The 15,170-nt window shown below is 43.0% G+C and overlaps 1 protein-coding gene across 14 annotated transcripts in view; it reads right to left on the reverse strand.

The window, feature by feature from the left end:
- Positions 1 to 1,147: 1,147 nt before the first annotated feature.
- The window catches only part of CACNA1D (calcium voltage-gated channel subunit alpha1 D), a 312,904-nt gene continuing 298,881 nt past the window's right edge, over positions 1,148 to 15,170 (reverse strand). For all 14 annotated transcript variants that reach the window (XM_077325522.1, XM_077325529.1, XM_077325523.1 and 11 more), the window contains 3 exons: positions 10,234 to 10,355; positions 4,766 to 5,086; positions 1,148 to 3,325 (listed from right to left, as the gene is read on the reverse strand). In XM_077325522.1, coding sequence (XP_077181637.1) covers positions 3,032 to 3,325; positions 4,766 to 5,086; positions 10,234 to 10,355 — 737 coding nt within the window. In that variant the 3' untranslated portion in view covers positions 1,148 to 3,031. The remainder of the gene's footprint in view (positions 3,326 to 4,765; positions 5,087 to 10,233; positions 10,356 to 15,170) is intronic.

Consider the following 15,170-nt stretch of genomic DNA (forward strand, 5'->3'; position numbering starts at 1 on the left):
CTGGAGGGGGTGGGAAAAGGTAGGGCCCCAAGTCAGCATGTACCCATCTATGCTTCCCATCCATATTCTGCAGGCTCATGCCATTTCGGGGGTTTCTTGAACCCTGAAGAATGTTTTAGGGGTCCTCAGTAGTGAAAAAAGTTGAGAAAGGCTGTTCTATGCAAACATCCAAATCAGCTAGTTCACCCACATTCCCATTATGCAGGTTCTACATGTGCTAGGGCAAAGGAATGAGCCTGGAGCTTGTATGCTTTTCATTACATTGAGCAGAATGTGCACACATACAGACATCATGGCATTCCTTTTAGTCGGCAAACAGATTGTGTGAACTGGACTTATATTTGCAAATCCTAATCAGATTACAGGTCCTGTGTAGAGGGGGGCAGGTGCCTGAGCCCAATGTTGCCTCCTGTTCTATCTTGCAAGCTTTTATCAAAATCACGAAAGAAATGACGATAACAGAGAAGGGAGAGTTGTGCTGAGGCCAAAAAACAGAGGCTGCACATAAGATATGTTCTGATAGGATCTGAAAGAAAAACCCAAGCAGTTACACTCTTCTAAGACCACTGCCTTTGACTTTAAAGGGTTTAAATCTGCCTAGAATTGCAGTATAAGAATCTTAATGTCTGTGGTTTGCATCCATTTGACCTTTAAATATGTGGGGGCTAGGTTGGCTATTGTATATTATTCATCCCTTTTCTCAGGAAATAAACTAGATTTTTACAAGGATAAGATGCCAGGGTTCTTTTCTTTGCAAGAAAGCAAATCAGGAGAGTCTGCCAACAGTTTTGAAAAGCAGAAACCAAAAGTATAGTATGCCTGACACTCTTGGGCATAATCTCCCAGGAAGTCCTTCTGTTGAAGTACTCTTGCATTCACTGCACTAGAGCAAGGACCCCCAGCCTTTTTGAGCCTGTGGGCAGCTCTGGAATTCTCACACCGGTTGATGGGCATAACCCCAAAATGGCTACCACAGGAAAGAGAGCCATGAGCACCCAAACGCACACAGAGGAAGCCTGACTGAGGATAAGAGGAGTAATTTTTAAATACAAGATACTTTTGTCTGAAGTCATAACATTTTATGAAAACTAGCAAAAAACTGTCTTTTGGATTCCATGTATGAAAGCTGCCAGTAAAGAGTCCAAAGTATAATAAAATTATTACACATTTTTATTCCGAAGAACATTTTGCATTTCTTTTCATACAAAATGATGTAGGTTGAGAAATAATTTACAAACCCTTAAATTCTCTCCTGGCATTTGAAAGAAGAATGATTCAAGAAGAGGTCTGTAAGGTATCCATAGCAAATTGCCACTGTGTACAAAATGGTAATCTATTAACATAGTTCATACATATCACATTTTGTAAGAAAAATGTGACTTGAATTGCTACCTATTTTGTTAATACAGATAAACCCTGATAAGGTTACTTGGCAGACCAAGTCAATTTATCCAGTGTTAATAAAATAGACTTCTGATGTGTATCGTTCTCCAAAACTGTATTAGCCATATCAGGATTTTACTGCATCATGAACAATATCTAAGCCCTCCTTTGATTGCATAAGAAAATGAATCCTCAGAACAGTACATGGAGAACAGCAGAAAGTGAGGCAACCAAGCCATACTCCTAACAAGACAGGAAGGAATCTTTTGGTTCTGTAAATGATAGTTCCATAAAGCATTCTACTTCAAGCTGAGTAACTTGTGAATATTTTACATCCACCTGCTAAACTATTTCTTAAGAAGTCTCTACCAAGTAGAATACTTGGTCATTTCATAGTTGTAGATGCCTCAAGGTTAACAGAAGCTTTGTTAAAGTGGCCCAATTTTAAAATGATTTATTTTTGTTTGACCTGTTATCAGGAGGTGTAGTATAAATGAAAGCACAGCTTGTTTTCAGTCAAAAAGATTACAGATAATTCCAAATTCTTAAGTGCAAATAGTCATCTTCCTTGTCTTAATGTAAAGTGAGACTCTTAGTGACTCAAAATATTTTATAAAATCTCTGTAGCATCAAGGGTTTTTTTTTTAACTTCAAAAGCATTTTACAGTGGTGAAATCATAGGTGGCTGTATTTAAATATTTAATTCTATAGCTCTATACAGTCCAAGTAAAAATACTTCTATCTAGAATTCTGTGGAGAATTACAATAATTAGGCTCCATAAATATTGCTGCAGTTCAATTACGGTACAATAATTACAAAATATAGAACATCTCTTTACAAATACAAATGATTGTAGATTACAGTTTATTTACAATATTCTCCGCTATATAATTTTTAACAAACTGCCTTATCTAACTCTACTTTAACCTGGTTGCAAGTGCATTTGGTAAAAATGCAATTATTCCAGTATATTTTGCCCTTAATGTGACAGTCATAAAACAGACTATCTTGAATGATATTTTCCTATGTAAACTGGTGTTACATATGAGAGAAAAACGCTTGTCAGCATCAGTCCGCTATCACAATCCCTTGCAGGTCGTGTTTGACAAACTGTATTAGACAAATACTTTAAAAAAAGGGGGGGGGGGAGAGAGGCAAGATTGAAAACAATATATGAGTGGATATGCTGAACTGTGAACATTTGATACGCTGTGTGATTGGAGGCAATGACAGTGTTGATTGTCATCACCAAAACCTTTTCCTGCACACTTTTCGTTTGTGCGGACTCTTTCCCTGCTGGATAACACTGACACGATGAGGAGCAGCAGCAGCACAGCACTGAGAGACAGGAAATCTTCCAGCTGTATCTTCATAGTGTGAAAGTGGGCTGGTTCAACACTCCTTGGGTCCAACAATCAGCCTTCACTCACAGATTCTGTCGCAAGTCTTGGTGACCTGCTGCTTGGATCCTGCTTCACCGCGCCAGAGACACTTGCTAATAAATAAAAGTATGGCTTCCTTGTGATGTGATCTCATCACCCGTACAAAGCTTGATTCCTTATTAATTCCAACTAGTGCCTAGCATCTTGGAACTAGGAGGCACTTTTGTTTATTTAAAATCACACAGTTTTTTTTTCTTGCTAAATACTATAAGGTCGTAATGCATATCATTTCATCAGCTAAGTCTTCTTCATATTTACCAGTATCAGGTTCTTCATCACTATAACCAGGACCAAAGTCCTGAAGTTCATAATCTTGTCTGCTTAAAATGGGGAACATGTCACCATTGGTCCCATTGCTAATGTTCCCATTCAGAAGGTTACTTGCAGCACTTTCCATCTCGTCTATAGTCATGTCGCAAGCATCTGCAATCTCATGTTTGGTAGCAGAAACAAACTTTGGGTCCTTTGCATAGCGTCCTAATCCCTCTGAAATAAGTACCTGCAGAAAAGTTAATTTGACATTTAGAAATCAAAGGCAAATAGAAGCAAAGCTTCAAGACTTTAATTACACAAGACGCAAAATTTTTGTGTACTGCAATTTTCGTTTTTTATTTTTTCGCATTTCAAGGGATGTTTGAAAGGCTCCTGCCTAGTTGATAGCAATTTTTCTGAAACAATTTATCAGAAAAGTGTAAGGAGGGCCTCTCCAAGATGATCTTTGGCTTGAGTCGACAGCATGTTTTCTTTATTATCTCCCAGACGAGTTTGTGTGTGTGTATTCTGACCATGGCAGGAAAGTCACATGAGGCTGAAGGCTATCCTTATTGTACTCCATCTTATATTGCTTATTTAGAAATTGTCAATCATCCTGGTGAAATTGCTACACAATGGACTCAAAATATAGTACATAATTAGAGTAAGTAGTTATAAGGCTCTGGCTCAACATATTGACATAGAGGTTAGATGTTATGTTTAACTATATGGCATTGAATTACAGTCTAACAGAAATCTTTCTCCAGTTTCTCGTATTCCTTCTTGAGCTTTTGAACTCTGTTTTAGTTCCAGAATAGTTGATAACAAATAGGAATCAGCCAGCACCATCACTTAAGCTCTCTTATAGCTTCACAAAAATAAACTGAGAAAGGATCAGATTATGAGTATTTGTAAGTATTATGAAAAATTGGATTATGAGTAATTGTGATTATTATATCACCCTGTAACCAAGTTAGCCTCACAACACTGAGTATTCTAAATCATTATTGTTTGTGTTGTATCCTGCTCCTGCTCCAATATAATGAGTGGCTGTCTACCCACAAAACTGGACTATTGTGCACCTCTCAGCAGTTTACTCTTGGTCAGAGGAATCTTCGTTTCTGGACTTATGCAAGCATAAAACTGGGCTTGCAGAGAAAGAATGTACACCTTTTGATGTAGTTGCAGATCATTCATGCTTCATTGCAGGCACCTACTTCCTCCCTCCCCCAGGTAATTACTGCTATCAGAGCTCACAGCGTTCTCAGAATTGAAGTACTTTTGAAGTAGAATAAAACTTTGAAAGGTGCTACTAGGCTCAAACTTTGCTCCAGTGAGAAGACAAACTTATCACTGGTGAAGCTGGCACTAGAATGAATCGACCCCTGCTGTGGTGAGGAATTATACAATAATGGTACATTGATTAAAATCCTAATTAACCAGGTCCCAGCACCTCACTAGTTTGGGATAAACTAAGTTACCCCTGTGTTCTTATGGGGTAATTATTTTGGGCACTAACAGACATTATTCATTGATCAAATTATATATACTACTACCTCCCCAGAGACCTGAGGTATAAAAAGCAAATCTGATTTTTTCTAATGTTAACTGTGTATAAAGCTACACAGTTCTCTGTGTTATTAAAAGACAACCTTAAATATCAAAAACGAAACCTCAGCACACTCACCGCTTCTACTAAACTGTCTGCACTTCGCTGCTTGTCGCTATGCTTATGCCTAAAGTCACTCGGTACAGTCAAATTAGCTGGTGTAAATGTCCGATAGGCAATATCAGGGTCGTCCGTGTACCAGGAACTCCTATGCAAAGAAGGCAGACTGCCATTCATGTGTTCAGTAGATTCTGCTTGGTCAACTTGGATAAGGGGTGTATAATATGGAGTACGGTCCCGGTTGGGTGGGGTAGCTGGTGGAGTGGCCCAGGAACGTGTTGAGCGACTGGGGGAATGTCTGTGAGCTTTAGTGGCATCCAGTCCTGCAACAGCCATAACCTGCGGAAGAGAAGAAAACTTCATTGACATGCACATGCGGATTCATGGAGGCAACAGCTAAATACTTCCACACATAATCAGTAATCACATTTGTTTGATATCACAGTCCAAGCAAGGTACTTCTTTGTGCAATCTAAGGAGATTTGGGGTAATAAAATATGTTATATGCAAGAAACCTTGTACTTCATCTATCTGACTGAATGTGAATGATCACTTTGGGAATCCCCAAAGACCTGACTCACTAGGGCCATTTTGATGGCCACCATCTCTGATCATGGACTGGCAAAAGCATGGGATATTTGGGGGGCAGTTCCTGGAGAAGCTGACTTTTAGGGAATGTGATGTTGCAACTTCCATGGCACTTGATGAATCTCCCCAGTCTACATTGTAAAGAACATAGGGACTGGGAAAACAAGAGTGTCATGGAGGCTGTGATAATGTTTTGGGAATCCTTACAATCTCTATGATCTACCCCCCCATTTTTTCCCACTTCTCAAATCACTGGGGGGAATTAGGACCACAGGCAGGCAAATGGCTGGCCTAGCTGGGTAGAAACAGCTGAGTATCTCACCTGGGCTCAGTGCAACATTCATTTATTTATTATATTAATATATCACCCTCTCCTGAGGCTCACGGCAGATCATTGTGCAGAGGGAGCAGCCATGTGACATGCCTGGTCACTGAACAGCTCACCTAGCAGTGGCAGCTGTATGACTTAGGTAGGACCTGCATGACTCAACCAATGGAACCACGTGTTTAGCTGGGCTAGTCTCCCTTGCCTCTAGGCCAATTAGGCCTAGGGGGGGCTCATAAGATAGTGGTCCTCCAGTCCAGCCATCCACCACAACTCTTCTTGTAGATATAATAGCCAGTCCACCCCTGAAACCTATGCAGTGGGTTCTGGACTCGATATTTCAGCTACACAGCCAAGTGTGCAATAATCCTTTAGCTTCATTGCCGAAAACATGTGTAACAACTGTGGGTATTCTCAAACAAGTATCAGCAATATTATACTGTAGTATGTCTGAAGAGTATATTTTTACAGGTAGCAAGCAAAACTGGCTCAGAACTAGACACAGCAAACTAATAATTCAATATTAGGGAAGGGAAAACAAAAATATTAAAAGACATACCAAGATAAAAGACTTTTGCTACTTTTAATACAAGCTATAGTGACCTTACACCTCATAGTAACTGCTCCATGTTTAGGAGACCATGGTTAGGAGAATTAGGGGTGTGCATTCAGATCTACTTGAGCCAAAAATATACCCCAAAATACCTTATTGATATTTTTGGGGTATATTTCAGCTCCCCAAATATAGCTGGGTTTTCTCGAGAAACCCAGAAAAAATCCTAGGGAAAATCCTGGATATATTTGGTTTGGGTACATCAGGTGGGAAGCTGAGAGCACCTTGCTGGCACAGCTCTGTGTTGCTGTCTCCTGCTGCCAGGAAGAAGAGAAGATGAAAATTGAGATGGCAAATATTTTTATACCAGCAACAATAGAAGTCAAAATGAATCCCGAGGTAGATTACTCATTTTTGAATAACTTCTTCAGTGTTTAAGAGTATCACATCCACCAAAAGGTTTCCCTTTTCACTATGACTGAGATCCAGTGATCTCGGCTTATAGTGGTCCCCCGTAGGCAAATGATTTAAAAAAAAACATTTAACTCAATGCTTAGAAGAGCTGGCTTGGCTTAGAATGGCACTGTAAGGCAGAAGAGTTCAGCCTAGCAAATGAGTTCCAGCTCAAGTCACTACAGTCTCATATCTGTCTATTCCGTTTGGGAGCACACTCTTAACACAGTGGCATTTCTTTGATAAAGGCTAGAATTCTATTCAGACCTCCCTGTGAGTAAGCCCTGTTCGAGTTAATGGAATCACTTCTAAGTAATTCTGCTTAGGGGTGGGCTGCACAATTGGAAGGCTCTGCCCACTTCCTTCCGGCACCCTGTCAGGTCTCTTAAACAAGATGCAAACCTGTCCTGATTAAGTATCGGGCTTTACACATAGTTTGGTTTTAGTGACGTGTGTGTAAAGTGTCATCAAGTCGCAGCTCACTTACAGCAACCTCATCAAGTTCCAGGGCTAGAATTGAATAGAGGTGGTTTGCCATTGCCCACCTTTGTACTGTGACCCTGGGCTCCAATGGAGGTCTCCCCTCCTAGCTAGGGCTGACCATGCTTAGCTTCTGAGAGAGAAAGGGATCTTTCTGCAGACAGATGAATAAATTAGACTATGCCGAACCACAGAAATGAATTTATTTCAAGGGTCCGCAGAAACAGGACAATAAGAGATGGATCCTAAGGAGGTCTACTCAGAACTATAAGGTTCATTCCTTAGAACTGCAGCCTAAAACACAATAAGGAAAAGCATTTAATGACACAGATACAACTCTAAACTGATGAATATTAAAAGACTGAATGCATGAATTTGCTTCTGCTGTTGAATTTAGTTTTAAGTTGTTTTCATTGAGAATTGTTTTTACCCTAATTAAAAAATTTTAAGTCACTTGAGGAAATGGCCAGGAAGAACTTCTCTTAAATGAATAAACAAATAATAAACTGAACAGTACAGTTAACAGCAAAATAGGACAGCAGTTCGTATCTATTGTATTCTGACAAAACGAAACCTTTTCTCAGAACTCTATCTATCAGAGAGATATTCATTTACACGTAGGTTCCTATTTTATCATGATGAACCAATGAGATGTTTTTGATAAAAGGAAGTCACACTGAGTGAAATGATTGTAGAGATACAGTCTGAACCAGACCTTGAGAGATTTAAGAACCACTTTTAAAAAGACAAAAAGAGAAACTCTCCCCCTACTTGGATATGAAAGACATTAATTACATGTGAAATCCACTGGTAAAACAAAAATATTATTCTTGCGTCTTTATCATCATCCTCATACATAAAATCATGGCCATAAACCCTACAATGTGCTGCCACACGCCGCTGAGGCCATGGCTGCCTCCTCACTATTGCTGGAGCCTCAGAAGACTGCCTGCCTTCTCTGCGGAGGCTGCACAGTGGCTGCTGGCCCCTCACCACTACCATGTCTGGAAGGGCCACCTGCCTCCTCCGCCCACCCCCTCGCTGCTACTGGGAACCAAACTCTGCCGCTGCACTCCTCCCCTCGCTACCAGCCTCCACATGGTGCTAGGAGCACCATCGTCCTACACCACAGTCCCACTGTGCCCACAGCCCTCCTGGCTTCTGAGAGCCAGTTTGGTGTAGTGGTTAGGAGTGCGGACTTCTAATCTGGCATGCCGGGTTCGAATCTGAGCTCCCCCACATGCAGCCAGCTGGGTGACCTTGGGCTTGCCACGGCACTGATAAAACTGTTCTGACCGGGCAGTGATATCAGGGCTCTCTCAGCCTCACCCACCCCACAGGGTGTCTGTTGTGGGGAGAGGAAAGGGAAGGCGACTGTAAGCCGCTTTGAGCCTCCTTCGGGTAGGGAAAAGCGGCATATAAGAACCAACTCTTCTTCTTCTTCTTCTTCTGGGGCAGCCAGTGGGAAGCCAGTTGCATGCTCCACTCCAGCACCGCTCCCTGCCCTTCTTACCTCTGGAGTGGCTGGTGGGAGGCTGGGTGCATTTCGTTCTGCCCCCCTGCCCACACTGCCCTTGGGAGGGTGTGGGGAAACTGGCTGCATGCTCTGCCCCTGCCCTGCAGCACTTGCTGCCTTCCAGACATCTGGTGCAGGTAAATGGAGGCTGGATGCATGCTCCACCCCAGACCAGCCGCCTGCCTTGCTGTCTTGGACTTGGATGTGCAGCAGGAGGCCAGACATGTGTTCTTCCCCCACCCCACTGCCCTCATGGTCCTACTGCCTTTTTGCACAGGGGACCCATGCCGAAAGCTGGTGGGGGGCTTGTGGCAGTCCTAGCCCACTTTTAAAACAAGATTTGCCGCCATGTACTTCTCCCCACTCTCCCTGCTCATTCCATGCTCCAGTGAGTAGAGGTGGTGGTGGGGGGACCCATAACGTGGCATTTCCAACACAAACTCCAGACTTCTACCCCGCTCTCCATGTGGCGAACCCTGGAGGCTCCCCCACCAACAGTCCCGGTGGGAGCAGGGGGAGAGTAGAGCAGAGGGTGCCACAGAGAGTCCCACTTTAAAACTGACCTAAGGGCCACCTTAAGAGCCTCTTGTGGTGCAGAGTGGTAAGGCAGCCATCTGAAAGCTTTGCCCATGAGGCTGGGAGTTCAATCCCAGCAGCCGGCTCAAGGTTGACTCAGCCTTCCATCCTTCCGAGGTCGGTAAAATGAGTACCCAGCTTGCTGGGGGGTAAACGGTCATGACTGGGGAAGGCACTGTCAAACCACCCCGTATTGAGTCTGCCATGAAAACGCTAGAGGGCGTCACCCCAAGGGTCAGACATGACACGGTGCTTGCACAGGGGATACCTTTACCTTTAAGGGCCACCAGCCACCCCCACCACCAGCACTCGCTGCAGGAACAGCAGGGTGGAAAATGACCCTGAGCACTGCTGGTGGGATGGTGGCAGCTAGCAGCTTCTGGGGCCATGCCGCCCTCTGCCCCACTCTCCCACCACAACCACTGACAGGGGAGAAGCTGCTTCTAGCCCACTTTTAAAGCAGGTACCATGGTAAGGCCTCTGATTGGCCCTGAGTGGGGCGGGCCCTTCCTACTAGGACCCAATCAGAGCACTGCCATGCTCTCTCCTGGGTCTCTTATTGCTCCTGAGTAGGAAGGTCCTCTCCCACTGAGGACCTATCAGATGCTGTGTGACCTCCCTTCCACTGGAGAGCACTGTGGAAGCCAACTGTGCTCTTTGTCATTTCTGCTCCATCTTTGCATCAATCTGCTTCCTGCTGGTCTTTGACATCTGCAGACTGGGCATGGAGCAGAATACTTGCTCAAAGAAGCACCCCTTTCTTTTTTATTTGCAACTACATCAGGGCTGCAGCTTTAAGACTTTAGCAGCAGCCCATGTTTTTGTCCCCAAGAATCAGGGTAAAATCCAAGATCATATAATTCTCAGGACTAACATGGATTGAAGACCTTGAAACCCAGAACAAGAGAATCTGAATGTCTAAAGAAGGTCTAAAATTACACGTTAAACCAATATTTGGCATATTAAAAAGGAAGCTGAATTTTGTTTAAACTCACCTGCTGTTGCATTAAATGCAGAGGTAATGCAGTGCGATGGTGAAAACTAGGAGACAATGGTATTTCATCTTGACTGCCTTGTCTGCGGAGGCATTCAAAATTAAAGGAAGAACGGCGATTTGCTGAAATATGAAACGAGTGAGTTGGTGATTGCAGCATGTACTACAGTCCAGGTGTTTGCATTTTTGGATCTGCTAGTTATTTCCTTTAGAAATTGAGTATTGATTTCAAATGTGTTGTGTTTTGTATATCGGGAAGTATCATAACTTACAAGGATTTTCTGTTCACAGGACAGGGTGTGTATGTGTGTATATCTGTTATGTATATTCCATGTCTACACTGTCCATTTCATTTACCTAATGAAATAAGCTTTGGCTTTTTGCAAGTTCAAGGTGCAATAAACCAAGTACTTAAAAACTCTGGGGTGTAGTCTGCACAGGGCTTTTTATCCAGTCCAAGTTCGAATGAATCCCTCCCATCTACATTGAATTCAATTTGCATTTTGATTTTGGGCACCTTACATTTTTCCTCCCCCTTCAAGGATCGCTGCCTTGCTATGGCAAGGGGGCTTGCGTAGCTCAGTGAAGCTATGAGCTATGCCGTGCAGGGCCACCAAAGACGGACAGATCATAGCAGAGAGTTCTGACAAAAGGTGATCCACTGGAGAAGGAAATGGCAAACCACTCCAGTATCGTTGCCATGAAAACCCAATGGACAAGTTCAAAAGGCAAAACGATATGACGCTGGAAGATGAGCCCCTCAGGTTGGAAGGTGTCCAATATGCTACTGGGGATGAGCAGACGGCTAGTGCAAGAAGCGCCAGAATGAATGAAGCGACTGGGCCAAAGCTGAAAGGACACTCAGTTGTGGAAGTAACTGGTGGCGAAAAGACAGTCCGATGCTGTAAAGATTTTTATTCCATAGGAACCTGGAACGTCAGATCCATGAATCAAAGCAAGCTGGACGTGGTTAAACAAGAGATGACAAGACTGAACATCGACATTTTAGGAATCAGTGAACTAAAATGGACAGGAATGGGCGAATTTAATTCAGATGACCATCAGGTATAATACTGTGGACAAGAATCTCGCAGAAGAAAGGGAGTAGCCTTCATAATCAATAAGAGAGTAGGCAAAACAGTCTTGGGATACAATCCCAAGTGCTCTGCAGCCAAAGATGGAGAAGTTCTATACAGTCAGTAAAAACAAGACCAGGAGCTGAGTGTGGTTCAGATCATCAGCTTCTTGTTGCAAAATTTAGGCTTAAATTGAAGAAAGTAGGGAAAAGCACTAGGCCACTCAGGTATGAATTAAATCATATCCCCGATGAATATACAGTAGAGGTGACAAATAGATTTTAGGAATTAGATCTGATAGACAGAGTGCCTGAAGAACTATGGACAGAGGTTCGCAACACTGTACAAGAGGTAACAACTAAAACCATCCCAAAGAAAAAGAAATGCAAGAAATCAAAATGGCTGTCTGAGGAAGCTTTACAAATAGCTAAGGAGAGAAGGGAAGTGAAAGGCAAGGGAGAAAGAGAAAGATACACCCAATTGAATGCAGAATTCCAGAGAAAAGCTAGAAGAGATAAGAATGCCTTCTTAAATGAACAGTGCAAACAAATAGAAGAAAACAATAGAATGGGGAGGACCAGAGATCTTTTCAAGAAAATTGGAGATATGAAGGGAACGTTTCATGCAAAGTTGGGTATGATAAGGGACCAAAATGGTAGGGACCTCACAGAAGCAGAAGAGATTAAACAAAGGTGGCAAAATTATACAGAAGATCTATACAAAAGCGAGCTTAACATCCCTGATGACCACAATGGGGTAGTTACTGACCTGGAGCCAGACATCTTGGAATGTGAAGTCAAATGGGCCTTAAGTGCTTTTCCCTACTGTCTGAGCAACAATAAAGCTAGTGGTGGTGACAGCATTCCAGTTGAACTATTCAAAATCTTAAAAGACAATGCGATAAAAGTGCTACACTCAATATGCCAGCAAATTTGAAAACTCAGCAATGGCCACAGGATTGGAAAAGGTCAGCTTACATTCCAATCCCAAAGAAGGGCAATGCCAAAGAATGTTCAAACTACTGCACCATTGCACTCATTTCTCATGCTAGCAAAGTTGTACTCAAAATTTTACAAGCTAGGCTCCAGCAATATGTGGACCGAGAACTTCCAGAAGTACAGGCAGGATTTCGAAGACGCAGAGGAACTAGAGATCAAATTGCCAACATACATTGGATCATGGAGAAAGCTAGGGAGTTCCAGAAGTACATCTACTTCTGCTTCATTGACTATGCTAAAGCCTTTGATTGTGTGGAGCACAACAAATTGTGGCATGTTCTTAAAGAGATGGGAATACCAGAGCATCTTATTTGTCTCTTGAGAAACTTATATGCAAGTCAAGAAGCAACAGTGAGAACTGAACATAGAATCACTGATTGGTTCAAAATTGAGAAAGGAGTTCGGCAAGGCTGTATACTGTCGCCTTGCCTATTTAACTTGTATGCAGAGCACATCATGAGAAAGGTGGGATTAGAGGAGTCACAAATTGGGATCAAGATTGCAGGGAGAAATATCAACAACCTCAGATATGCAGATGATACCACTCTAATGGCAGAAAGTGAAGAGGAACTAAAGAGCCTGTTGATGCGGATGAAGGAGGAGAGTGCAAAAGCCCTGATCAGCCCTGACTGCTCCTTAGAAGGCCAGATCCTGAAAATGAAACTCAAATACTTTGGCCACCTCATGAGAAGGAAGGACTCCCTGGAGAAGAGCCTAATGCTGGGAGCGATTGAGGGCAAAAGAAGAAGGGGACGACAGAGAATGAGGTGGCTGGATGGAGTCACTGAAGCAGTAGGTGCAAACTTAAATGGACTCCGGGGAATGGTAGAGGACAGGAAGGCCTGGAGGATCATTGTCCATGGGGTTGCGATGGGTCGTACACGACTTTGCACCTAACAACAACAACAACATTTTTCCTCTGCAACAAACATGATTCATTCATGGTGACCCTACCTTTCCCCTGTGATATCCTCAAGTGGATACAAGCCTCAATATTTCAAAAACTGCCATGAGTAAATAAACAGATCTGTTGTCTTTGTAAAATAACTCTGCCTCATGCCTCGAAGGAAGTCTTCCCGGATTGGCCAGAGTGTCAGTTCAAAGTCTTTCCAGTTGCAAGGCTTCCCTTAAAGTCACTGTGCTCCAAAAGCCATAACTTCACTCAGCAGAGATTTGCCTCTTTCCCCCCTCCTCTGCTATCTCCAACCCCCGCCCCTTTTCAAAAAAGAGACTCCTGCTGCACTTGGCTCTCTGCCACACCCTGTTCTGAGCTTCCACAATAGAGTGCAGAACACTTTCTGTTTCAATGGTGAGAATGGGGGAATAGAGAAAGACCCGAGTTCAAATTGATCTGAATTCAGCAGGATCCACACCGGAATAAACAAAGTGCAGAATCAGCCCAGGGTGTAAACTGCAAAGAGCTTTTATTCCAACCCCAGATCGATTCAGTCCCTGCCCTCTACACAGAATGCAATTTCCGTTTGGATTTTGGGCGATTTAAATTTTCCTTCTGCAGCAAGAAGGACTGATCCGGAGTGACCCTACCTTTATTGTGCAATATCTCAGAGTGCTGTTAATCCTCAATATCCAGACTGGGAAAGAAAGCTCCGTGGTAGAGAACCTCTGATAGGCTACACCTGGTCATGTGACACACTTGCCTTAAAGGAGAAGCTCCTAATTTCTCTCAACTTCTGTCGGTCCTGGATTTTTCCTCCCTCCTCTGCCTTTTTCGATCCTCTCCCCCTCCCCTCCAAGAAAAGAAAGAGGCTCACTGCCTGGCTCCTCTCCCCCCCCCCTCAAGAAAAGAAAGAAAGAGGCTTGGCTTCCCCCCACCTTCTGAGCCTCCCTAACCACGTGCAGAAGACTTTCCTGTTTCAACGGGGGGGGGGGGAGAGGAAGACCCGAGTTCAAAGCGATCTGAATTCAACAGGATTGACAATGGAATAAACAAAGTCAGTGCAGACTCTGCCCAGGTTTGGTTCAGTGGAAAATTTTCAGTGGTGGAAGGGAGAACAATTTTCATTGATTGTTCCCTCACTACTTAAACAGAAGAGAAGGTAGTCATATTCTATGGACAGAAATCCCTTTCTCCAGAGGGAAATATACTGCTTAATCTAACCATCTCTCTTTGTGGCTATGTTCTGAAAAATCTGACAGAGCAGCATGGGGAGAGGAGATCTCTTGCCTCCCTTGTATCACAGCCCAGTCGGAATTGAGCTCTCACAGCTGTATCTTAATGTTCAACTAAACACTAAGAGAGCCAGTCCTTGATGTCATTTTGACCTGGCCCGAGTGTGCAAAACCTGAGGATTACTCTCTTGTGTTTGTAAAAAGAGATTTTTCTCTGTAATTATATCAGGGCAAATACATGTTGAAATACTGGCACTCCATTTGCCTTTCCTAAGAAATGGAAGAGGCTCCCCTGGGGAGTTAGTTTGCTGTTTTTACTTGGCAAACATCACTGCCTAAAAGCCCCACCAGTATTAACAGATACAGCATCCGTGAGGAGCAGGACAGGAAAAAGGCCAGTAAATGAGTCACTGAAGTGATATTATTGAATTTATGTCACTGTTTTAAGCCTGTGCGTGATTACAAATTTGTTTTTTTCCTGGAACAAAGACAATGCAAATCCATTTTGATTAATCCTTCCTTATCCTGCACACAGATCCTGTGACTTAAAAGTCTCTTTGTGGTGTCTAGTAACCTTAATTCTTTCAATACGCACAACTGCAGTACAATTTAGCGCAGGAGGTGAGCAAAACAGCCGAGAAACACCGGACTTCACTACAAATATGGAAAACCAGGAGTAGCCAGAGTAATTCTTTTTCATCTTAAGTCAATTGATGGCATCTTATCCTTTGTCT

The sequence above is a fragment of the Paroedura picta genome, chromosome 3 (assembly GCF_049243985.1).
Source record: "Paroedura picta isolate Pp20150507F chromosome 3, Ppicta_v3.0, whole genome shotgun sequence".
Lineage (NCBI taxonomy): Eukaryota > Metazoa > Chordata > Lepidosauria > Squamata > Gekkonidae > Paroedura > Paroedura picta.